The 11554-nt window shown below is 44.8% G+C and overlaps 1 protein-coding gene across 1 annotated transcript in view; it reads right to left on the bottom strand.

Moving 5' to 3' along the window:
- nrp2a (neuropilin 2a) overlaps window positions 1-11554 on the bottom strand; it is a 73675-nt gene that overhangs the window by 43807 nt on the left and 18314 nt on the right. The window contains exons 3-4 of the mRNA XM_008325475.3: window positions 9328-9346; window positions 6173-6354 (exon numbers count right to left, since the gene is read on the bottom strand). Of these exons, the coding sequence (XP_008323697.1) occupies window positions 6173-6354; window positions 9328-9346 (201 nt within the window). The remainder of the gene's footprint in view (window positions 1-6172; window positions 6355-9327; window positions 9347-11554) is intronic.

Raw genomic sequence — 11554 nt, 5'->3', positions numbered from 1 at the left:
ACTCTCTCTGTTTAACTTATGCAAGAGTGTTTTCTCTTCTCATTAGCGTTAATCAGTTCACACTCTATGAACATGTTGAAAACAAGCCTTCACCCAGACCTGCACCACGGCCCTGCGTCACATGACTATCCCATGTCGCCGACGACAGTCGGTGTCTACATCACATCATGTGCTGCCATTTGACTGAAGAGGAAAAAAACAGCCGATGTTAGTGTGTGTGTGGGGTGTGTGTGTGTGTGTGTGTGGGTTTAATTGTGACGTGGTTGAAGCGAGGGTAAGTTGCTGGGGAGATTCTTGCACATGAATGCCTGATGAAGCAGCATTGGCTTCATGTTGTGTCAGGGCGACCCCCTTCTCTCCTCCTCCTCCTCTTCTCCACAGCAGCACACAGAACTAGAGTTGGCCCATCCTTTTAGCTCCCCTCAATCCTCTTCCTGCACCCGTGCACCTCTGAACGTCTGCTTCACATCAAAAAGGACCTCCACTACCTACACCTGCATCGCTGCTCTGGCTCAACTTCAAGGATTCAGGAAGAAAAAAATCTCTCCTGAGGCGCACAGTGTGAACGCAGGCATGCATGAACGTAGAACAGGAGGAGCTGGAGGAGGAGGAGGAGGTGTGTCCATGATGAAGGTGCCGTCACTGGAACATTAACAACAACATGAACAACAAGGAAACCCAAGGAAAAGAAAACAACATTCTTGGCGTGCCACGGTCTGACACTTTTATAGAGCCGCAGACACAGATCTCATCATCTTTATATAGACAGAAATCCTCCTTGTGAGTCACGTGTGGTGCTGATGCCACTGTGATGTGTTGTGGAAAAGAGTGGTTTTTTTTATGTGGAGCCAACAGTTTAATGAACACCAAATGTTACATCTGTCTTTTTTTTCTGCAACAAAAATTCAGAGACATCGATCGAATTTCTAATTAAAAGGGCATTTGTAACTCAGCTTGCAGAGACCCTAGACCCTAGACCCTAGACCCTAGATCTGGGGTGTCAAACTCATTTTCACCAGGGGCCACAGCAGCAATACAGTTCCTGTTGAAGGGCCGGTTTTAAATGGAAAACTGTATAGATCAGGGGTCCCCAACCCCCGGTTCGCGGACCAGTACCAGTCCATAGGTCCTTTGGTACCAGCCCGCAGTGAGACACAGCAGTGAAAAAATGAAAAAAATTCTAATTTACTTCATTCAAAAAAAAAAGTCCATTTACTTTCTTTATTTGACGATAATCTGGCAATATTTTGATGCTACAAACATGATACAAACAGAATAGAGTCTGGTATTGATGTAGCGCCTCCATAACAGACTAATACATGTATCTGCAATTGATTATTAATTATTCAAGCTACAAATATTGTTCATTGCTGTGTAATAAAAAAAAAACTTTTAATTTCATAGGTTGATAAACTCTGCTGCATGGACTTTATTAAATGTTTTTCAAGCTCCCGGGGGCCACAAAAAGTGGGTTAGGGTTTGGGCCTTGAGTTTGACACCTATGCCCTAGATCCTATATAAAACCTGGACCAAGTGCAGGCTGTAGTTGCAGCACAGAAGCACTACAAGGAGCCTGTTATGGAAGTGCCATTGTTTAAATGTAAAACGCCCTACTTCTACAGTAGGTACTGTCGACACATCAATCTGTCAATCACAGTGTCTATTCTAGTGAAGACCCGAACTTTTTCAAATGAATAGAGAACCAGTAGTTTGAATGTGTGTATTACCTGGAGCTAAAATGTTATCTCTGGTATTTAAACCTTCATATTAACAAGAACTGCTCTCTATTTGGTCCATTAAAGGTTTGGTGTGAAATTTTGCCATTCACTTTTTTTGAATATTAAGTATAGATATTTTTACATCTTGTCAGTTCGCAGCCCCTTCGTCTTTGTTTTGTTCACCGTGACCTAAATTCACTTTCTCCTCTTAATGACTTGTGTGTAGTTCTTATGTTAAGACAGCTAAAATGACCCTAGGATCAAACGCCACATGGCAGTCAGCCGTACAGTGACAGCCAAGGTCAGCCTACATCCACAATGATAACATCAGAAAACACAGAGGACTAGTGTTCTGACAGCCACATAGGCACAGGAGGGGGGTGGGGTGCGGGCTGAGGTCTAGCTTTAGGCTCCTTGGCCTAACAGTGACCCTGAAAATGCAGCCCGGCGGCAGTGGCAGCCAGAAGAAACACCACACGCCCTCCGGTTCCCCTCGCCTCAACTCAGGATTGGTCACACGTCCTGGCTTCCTGCTCCATTAGTGGCCAACTTTGGGGGAAACTGAGGGGAAAACATGGGGCAAATCTTCCCCCTGTAGCTGTGGTAACAGTGGCAGCAGCAGCAGCAGCAGCAGCAGCACGTGACTGGGAGTGAGTGAAGGGCCAGACAGACGGTGCAGACGGGTGAGTATGACTAAATAAAGGGTTAAGCGCGCATGAGTAGAAATAAAGTAGGCCACATCAACAAGGCTGCATGAAGAGGTGCCACTCTGACCGTACACCCAGATTAAAGGAATAGTTCATGTGTTTTGAAGCCCAATTATATGGGGTTAAGACATGTGGTCAACAACGACCGTCTCCCACAACTAGCCTGTGACACACACAGTGTCATTAGCAGTGAAACCAGCTTTTTTTAATGCTCATTGAAGCCTGGGTTCCAGCTGCAGAACAAACAGCCCCAAAGCTGCTGCTGCTGCTGCTGCTGCTGCCGCTGCCGCGGCCGCTGCGGGACCCATCCGCCGGTTTTAGAGGGGGGGCTGTACAGCCTACGTAGTGTTGAACAGATGTTGGTGGCAGGAGAGAGAGACGACAGGTTCTCCCACCTGCCACCAGGTTTGATGGCACTTGAGCCCCAAATCCCAGGTGGGGTGGAGTCAGAAACAGACAGTATAAAAACTAAAAGTCACGTCACCAAGAAACCAACTGTGGTAAAGGGACAAACCAGAAACTATTCTTCTTCATAGTGAATTTACAAGACAAAATCAATGTTTTGTTTTAACGGCTCCTGCTTCAGGACAGGTCTGTAGCTCTGTAGGTAAGTATCTGGAGGATGTGGGTTCAATTCCAGACTTGGGAGGTTACATGGCAGCCGTGCTGTCTGTAGGTAGATAAAAAACCCTTGAAAACCCTTTGATCGTTCATACAGTATTCAACTCATGCTGCAGTTGACCATGAAAGCCTGTGTTACAACAGTCTGAAGTGACCGTTCTGTTCTGACAGACTTTTGGTTGGCAATATAGAAAAAACAGCTGAAATAATAATTTTGTTATTTCCTCTTCAGGCGTCTATGTTAAAGTTGACGGTGTAGGCTGGTTCGACGCCAACAGCCCTCAGAGGGCACAGCTATACGTAAACATGTTTATTGTTTTGGTGGCATGCTGGACGGATGTTGTTTTGGGAACAACCCTCAGGCTGCTCCTCTCAGGAAGTGGACCAGCATCAGTGTGGACGCAGAGTGAAAGGTCCACTTCTTATTTCTGGACTTACTGTAATAGGCCTTCATTGCACTATGCCACTCCCCCCACCTCCCATCAACACACACACACACACACACACACACACACACACAGTGAGCTCCCAGTGAGTTGTTACACTCACTGCTTATGCAATACGGTTGAATGAACACAACAACAACACGCTGTAGTGTCATTAGCTGGCAGATCAAGATGTTCCTCCTCATTTATTCATTTTTTTTCTTTGTCTCCCACCTCCCCAGTCCCTTTATTTTCTATTCACAAAAACAGTGAGTGAGACAGAGAGACAGACAGATTTGGAGACAAACTTCGGAGGAAGAGAGGCAAAGGTTATGCTGTTCCACAATCTCTGCTCTGTTTAAGATGGGAAGGAAACAACACACACACACACACACACTCACACACACAAACACACACCTCCCAGCTGTGTGCCAGGATTTCTATCTCTGCTTGGACGCACCCTTTACAAACACATACGCACCCATAAACACACACACACACACACACACACACACACTAACACACACACTGTGTTGCAGATTTCTTCTTCTTTACCGTAATCTCAGATTACCGTCACTGTTTTGACACCGGTGTTGGTTCTACTCTCGTCTTCCCAAGTCTGAATTCTAATCAGATATGAAAAATGGAATAGAAATGCAGCTGAAACCCGTTAATGGTAAAAGTAAATGTCAGTGCAATTAACTCGCCCCTCTGGTGAATAAACTCATCTCAGCTGGGATCTCTGAGTTCCCGTCACAAGTTGAAAGCGGTGTTTAGTGGAAACCCGTGGCCCTGGCCCTGCCACGCTTAGACAAACAGCAGCGATGAAGGAGCACGCAGGCGCTGGAAACAGTCATTAACACATGGCCTCAATCAGGAGTCCTGCTCACAGTCCTCTCCTCCTGTCGCCCTGTCACCCCAATCAGTTTGACACAATCTGTTTGTCTCCGCTTCGCTCTTTGTCACAAACACACACACGCACCCTCTCATCCTGAACATGTATGTCTCACACACACATACACACACACACACACACACACACACACACACCTACTTGTCCTCACACACTGACACAATCTCCTATAAACACATGAATTTAAGAGCAGCTTTAATAAAACCATGTCTTTACTCCTTACCTCTGTAGAAGTTTGTGTGTGTGTGTGTGTGTGTGTGTGTGTGCAGACTACATTAACGACACACATGCAGTCTGCAGTAGCAGAACGCTGGAAGAGATGGGCTTGGCAACGGTGCTCAACATCTGGGACGTATTCATTTAATGCAAAACCACCGAGGGTTTGAAGGTAAGACGTGACTTCTCTCAGTCAGAGGAACAGTTCTGTTTCTGCTCCTGGGTTTAACAACTCAAGGCAGAGTCTGTACACAGTTTTATAAGGAACATGGTTTTATATCTTTTTTATAATTATATATATTGTATATATAATGTAAATACGTGAAGTTAGGCATACACAATGTTTTTTAGGTAGTTGAAATGTTGCGATGTACTTGTAATAATCTTTTGAGCTTGTTAGGAATGAAAACTTTAGGTGATGGAGCACAGTGACTGCCAACAATCTGTTAATAGCTCTTTTAATCACATTTCAAAGAAGCCTCAACAATCCCCTTTATATTGACTGACTGACTCTCAAGACGCCCATGAAGACAGTCAGCTAAGACCTCGCTCGAGCAGAAATCTTGGAGGTGCCTCGAGGCCACGACACCATTTCATACCAAAGAGTGCACACACACATTCACACACACATTTTCAGAGAAACATGCACACACACACACACGGACACTGCACAGCAGACCTCACCTCGAGCACTTCGGTGACCTTGAGAAAATTCCATTTCACCACACAATCTCCCTCAGCCTCCGCCTCCACAGATAAACCTTTAACCTTTAGTCTCACACCAGGTTGGCTGAGAGCTCTCTGTGTTGAACCACCACCACCACCACCATCAACACCATTAACACCACCATCAACCACCACCTCCCACTCCAACCTCCTCCCCCTGCCTCTCTTTCTCCTCATCCCTCCAGAGGAAGCGGATCCTGCTACAGTTAAACATCAAACATTCCTCACATGCTTCTAGGCGGCTTAAAGTTGTTTAGTAGACTTGACTGTTTAAGTTTTGTTTACATGCTCGGCTGCCTCTGCTGAAGTAAAAGGCTGTGAGAGCGTCGGGGTGAGTGAGCACCAGCTCCGGGTCATTAATGCACAACAAAGCGGCGGCAAAATCACACAGAAACCTTATTAACTTTTGAGGGATTAGGTGAAGAATGAACGTTTGTCTGGGATCTAAGAACATTAGCTCTCCATACTTTATCTTCTCTGGTAATTCAGCTATCGGACGAAAGGCTTGTCTTATCAATGCTTTATCACATCGTAGAACATTCTTTGTTAATGTTAATGCACTTTTCTTTACTAACAGAGTCATTTCCGTCTGTAAATTCTGCTCACATGGTCCAATCTAAATACATGCAGAACGTCAGAAGTTTTTGGTCTATGGACGCTTCTGGAAACTGTTTAAAACAGCACAGGCACATACTGTATTATAACATTTGACCTCATTACTGCCACCATATGAAGACAAAACTGTTGTCTGTAATTTCGTCTGATTACAACCTCAAGTAACCAATATGCAAATCCACCAAATATTAGCAAACAGTCATCCAAAAACCTGCCATCAAAGTATCTTACCGGTTTTGAAGATTTCATAGCGAAGCGAGAATCCTGCCCCCTGGTGGGCGTAGTCAGACACAAATCTGATCTGAAGGGAGGGGCCAGAGGAGATGATGGGCGCAGGAGCGATGTTGCTGCAGTGTCGACCCAGAACGTCAGCAGTTTCTGAAGTCCCGTCCCGGATCTCGATGTAGTCGTACCTGAGAATCGACGATGAACACAATGGTTACTTCCAGTTCACTGTGTTAAAGTGATGTCACGCACACAGTGTTCTCACACAAACTTTTCTCTTTCATAGTTCCTTCACGTTGGTCGCATTAAAACACCAGCTTTACACTCATATTGGTTTCAATACGGAGAACGTGTTAATCTGGGAATAACGTGTGTAAATGTTGGCATTTACACACACTAACAATTTTGTCAATGGGCAGAGAACTCTGGCCTCAACTGTACCAGGAGTCCACTTTAGGTCGTCTTGGGTCTCAGACCACAAAATATTGTCCAAGTTCTCGCCAGGCCTAAAGTGAAATTGCCACACAGTGACAAACATAGATGGATGGTAATGAAGTTATGCAATGAGCTAAGCTAATAAAAAAAGAGACAGGTGTGGATTTATTTCCACTCGGAGTTGAGCCTCAGGACAGGCTGAGACACGGCGTCCAAGAGTAGCATTTAGGGACACAAATTTGCAGCTGAAGTCAATTCATCTCTGACGCGGCTCTCACTCAACTGAATTTAACTTCCATAACTCTACTTCTGAAGTTTGCTGTCCAAAAATTTTAAAAATATCAGATTTTGATCTTAGTGCGCTGGCTTGTCAGTTAGACACAGGAAACTGACAGCTGAGTGTAATAACAAGACACATAAAAATAGACTGACAGACCTCATGAAAAAATAAAGCGGGGAAGGCAGGGGGTGAGGAAAGGTGAGGATATTTGCAGCTCCTACGTGGGCGAGGAGGAGAAGTTAGTGAGTAAATGAATATGGAGACACTTTGGTCTTTCACCTCCACATGCTTATGCTAGCAGCTTATTTCGACCTGTGACTCACCACCTGACCCTGGACTGCACATGGTTAGCTGTCAGGTCAGCAAGTGTACGGATGTGTGTTTGAGGTAGAGAGAGAGAGAGGGAGAGAGAGAGAGAGAGCATCCACCTGGCTGGTCCAGAATTAGCCCTGTGTGTCATTGCCCTTACATTATTAGACACATGCTGCTGCAGCTGCAGTCGCATAAACAGACACAGCAAACTTCACTGCCCTGTGAATAATGTTGGTTTTTTAGAGATCAAAGGTGCATTTACAAAAATAAAAAAGAGAAGCTAACAATCAACATATACATAAAACATATATGTCAATATAAATATATGTGCCACAGATTTCTTTTTATTTTACGTTCCAGCAGAAGGAAGTCGTTCACCTGCTACTGCCTGCATTAGCATCTTCTAATGTGTTTCTTTTTTTATATTCTGTCCTGACAAATTTTCTGCAACTTTGCATGAATGCACCAAATGCTGTGTCTTCAGAACAGCAGGAGCATCGTGTGTTCTAAAAAGAACTTGTGTTCTTGACTTTTTATATGAGGATGTAAATTTTTCTTTTAGCCGGGAAGTGCTTGTGCGAAGGGAAATATAAAGAAAACGCCTGGAACTGATTGTTTATTTTTGTTCATCATCATCTTCCTGCTATTTTTAAAATGAACTTAAAGTTTTGCAATTCCAAAGAATTTCATTTACATTTTGATGGTTTGTTTGTTTGTTGATTTTCTTGGGCATAGATCAGAAATTTAAATATCCTCTCTTCTGATGTCTTTGCCAAAAACACCAGTTTTCTCTATGGACTTTGGTATAGAAAAGTAAGAATGCAGTCTTCAGTCAAAAGTGCTGACTGTCAGTACTGAACAAAGATGTAGCAAATCCATTTTTTAGACATCACAGAATCTGTGTGACGTTAGAATTTGATAGCCTTTAAATAATTGGTTACAAACTGGTTCGTCGCTGGTTTTCACGGTTATTCCTTCAAGCACAATGATTAAACTGCAGCACAGCAGAGCAAAACGTCCATCTCTGCTACGTATTGATAACACTGGTCTGAGGGTCAGAGTCTGAGCTCAGACGGCAGTTATGGTCTGATGTTTCAGATCGATGCCTCTCTGGAAACGACGGGGCTGGGCCCAGCCCAGACAGTGGTGTGGTCAGCGGTTTGGCCCCAGTCATCTGTAAGTATGAGTCTGTGATGGACAGGAGCGCAGAGGGAGGTGAAGCATGAGGAGATGAGGGAGAGTAGGAGTGCCATTTGTTTTTTGGGCTCGATTGAAGCTGGCAGCCTCTGCAGATCTGCAGGGATTTTGCTCACAGCATCTAGTTAATATTTCAGAGGCACTTATGGTTTATTAGAGTCCCCTCTTCCAGGGCGGGAGGAGTGGGATGGAGTGTGTGTGTGCGTGTGTGTGTGGGGGGATACCACACACCCATATCTTCATTTCTGCAGCACTGAGAGAGGCATAGACGTTGGTTGGGGATCAGGATCTGGATGCAGCAGCGGTTGTGTCTGAGCGTGGCCAAGTTTGGATTCTTGGTCGTTCAAGAACAGCTGCTGTTCTTTTATCCACACAAACAGAATAAATCAGATGACGGCGATTCACCCCGCAGCCAGTGATGTGTTAATCTGTGTATCTTCCATTTACTCAATGAATCCTTTATGTCAGCAGTAAAATTAATCTGTAGGAAATGACAAATTTCTCAGAGACGGGTGGTGGAGATAATGACGCCTGAACTGATTTCACCACAGATTAATGCAGACAGTGTTTCATTAATGTGACTTTTATTGATCTCTGGTTCATTTTCATCAACCAGAGAAGAATCTGAGAAAGCAATCTATTTAAAAAAAACTGCATGTTGACTTGTAGCGGAGACAAAGACAACGCAGATATCTTACTATACTTCTCTTTAATCTACAGAATCTACATACTTCTGCATTGGGTCTGTGCCCTCCCAGGAGTCCCCACCCTCTAGTTTACAGAGCCCAGAGTGAGATGAGGTAACTGACTGGTGCTTACAGCAGCAGGAGTGACCACTGGTGGAGCCCCGAAGGCCAATAATAGTTGAGTGATTAAAAAATGTAAACATATGTTGTGTATAATGTGAGAACGATGCCGTCATGTTCCTCTGTGAAGCCTGCAGGGAACACGTTCAGGGCAGACAGGGGAGGTGTGAAAGGCAATTAGTTGTGGTGGTGGTGATGCAGAGGGCTGGACCAGAGGAGAGGAAGAGGAGGACAAGTCTGGACTGGTGAAGAGTCACTGGCCCTTAAGGGGTTTTAGTTTCCGTTACCCCTCACTCTGGAGCTATTCTCTGTGGGTGTAGGTGTGTGTGTGTGTGTGTGTGTTCTATAGGAGTTCCCTAACACACCACTGATCAAGTACACACACTCAGAGCAGCTGTAGACGGACAGAGAACTGCCTGGGAAGGTGTCAGACATTTACTGTCTGACACCACCACTGTACGACAGTTAAGCTAACATGCTACGTCTGAATGCATCTTAACCTGCAAAACTAAACATTTGGTTTAAAAATGCGTAAGAACCGAAGCCGTCGGTGCCACGTCTTTGTTGCTGCACCTCCTCTTTAAAGCTCGACCTCTGTCTTTGACCCAGTAAAAAAAAAAAGATGCTGTAAAATGTGGCCTTTAGCTCCGAGCTAGCACACATAACTGGACAAGAATGAAACCTCTCGTAACCAGGACGTTTATTTTCCAAATGCCAATAAGCTGGTCAAAAATGTGACCTGATATTTTCAAGTAACTGACGGGTGATCTATAAAATGTCCTGGAATGTGCTGGACACAGTGTGTGTGTGTGTGTGTGTGTTTTCGCGCATGTTAGAGAGGCAGTCGGTTCTCATGCATGTATTCATCAGAGCCCAGGGAGTGTCTGAGCGTACAGGTCAATAATCACATCTGAGGGCCACTCACTCACTGACAATAATCCATGACAGGAACAAAGTGAGACCGAAAATGAGGAAGAAGAAGAAGAAGAAGAAGAAGAATCTGACAGATAGGCAGGTGGCAGAAAGAGCGAGAGCGAGAGAGAGAGAGAGAGAGAGAGAGAGAGGCCCACTCCAAAATCAATTAAAACCTAATTAGACTCCCAGCTCTTTTGCAGGGCCTTTCATCCTGGGTGTACAGTGATATGGTGTGTGTGCCGTGCACTGTTTGTCTTGGGCGTGCACGTCGGCCTCTAGATGCGTTGTTTGTTGGCACACTGAGATGTGTGTGTTTCCCAGCACGTGTCAGCTGAGGCCCTGAGCGAGCGTGTTCAGGGCAGAGCTGTGTCTCTTCCTTTGGCAGCTTGTTACTGATGGAGTCTTTACGACTGTGGACCAGATCAAGGTCTGTGGCTTTAAAAAAAAAAAAATCTTCATTCTCCTGCTGCAGGGGGCGTTGCAGCGGAATTCCTAATTAATTTATTCCACCACTACAACTGGGTATTAGGACGTGTCATAAGAGATATGTTCAGAAGTGGTGGACATCTGTATTAAAGTACATTTCTGTCAACAAATTTATTTACATCGTCTGTTTGTTTGTTTTTTACTTTCACTTCTATTTGGACTGAAATGTTTATTTTCACCAAATTCCATTGAGAAAATCTATGATTTTACATATTTAAAAAATTGTGGTTCAAATAAACCGTTGGTCTGTCGCTGACACGGTGGACGTCTAAACTTTTAAACAAGAAATTTGAGCAGTGGAGTGAAAAGGTGAAAATGCAGGTAGAGGGACACATCACTGCAGGTGAGGACATCGTCCTACGTTGGTACTGTAACTGACTCAATGTGTTCTGTTTGTCTGACCTGGCTGTTCTCAGAAATCTTTTCTGCTGCGGTCCAAACTTCAGGACATCTGAACTCAGCCTTTACTGCTGAATGAGCTGTGTTTATAAAACACTTTGCTCATCTTCAGCAAACACGTGGACAGCTGTGCTCTGCACTATTGTCATTTAGCCGTTCACTCACACATTGATCAAACAGCACTGACTCAGCCTCACGCCTCGGAGAAACCTCCAACTGTTCCTTTAAACATGAACTCCTCGGTGTCAGACAGGAGCAATTGATCCCAGACAGATATTGTGAATGTGTCTGAAGTCAGGTAGTCATTATTTCATCATCACCGCAGCAGAGGACAACGCTGAGACGCTGATGACCGTGATCTTGTCCTAAATGCCAGATATTGACAGATCAGAATCTGAACAACTCCCTGTAGCAGTGACCTGTGGCAACTCATCTGTCTCCCCCATCACCTCTCCACCCTCCTCCACCCCTCACCCCCTCACCCCCTCACCCCCTACAGGCTGCCGCTGATCCTTTTTCGATTTCCCCTTTGCACCACGAACACAGCCACCGCTCCCC

Source organism: Cynoglossus semilaevis, chromosome 14, assembly GCF_000523025.1.
Source record: "Cynoglossus semilaevis isolate Cse_v1.0 chromosome 14, Cse_v1.0, whole genome shotgun sequence".
Lineage (NCBI taxonomy): Eukaryota > Metazoa > Chordata > Actinopteri > Pleuronectiformes > Cynoglossidae > Cynoglossus > Cynoglossus semilaevis.
Note: the sequence above shows the minus strand (reverse complement) of the source record. Positions and strands in the feature narration are given on the sequence as shown.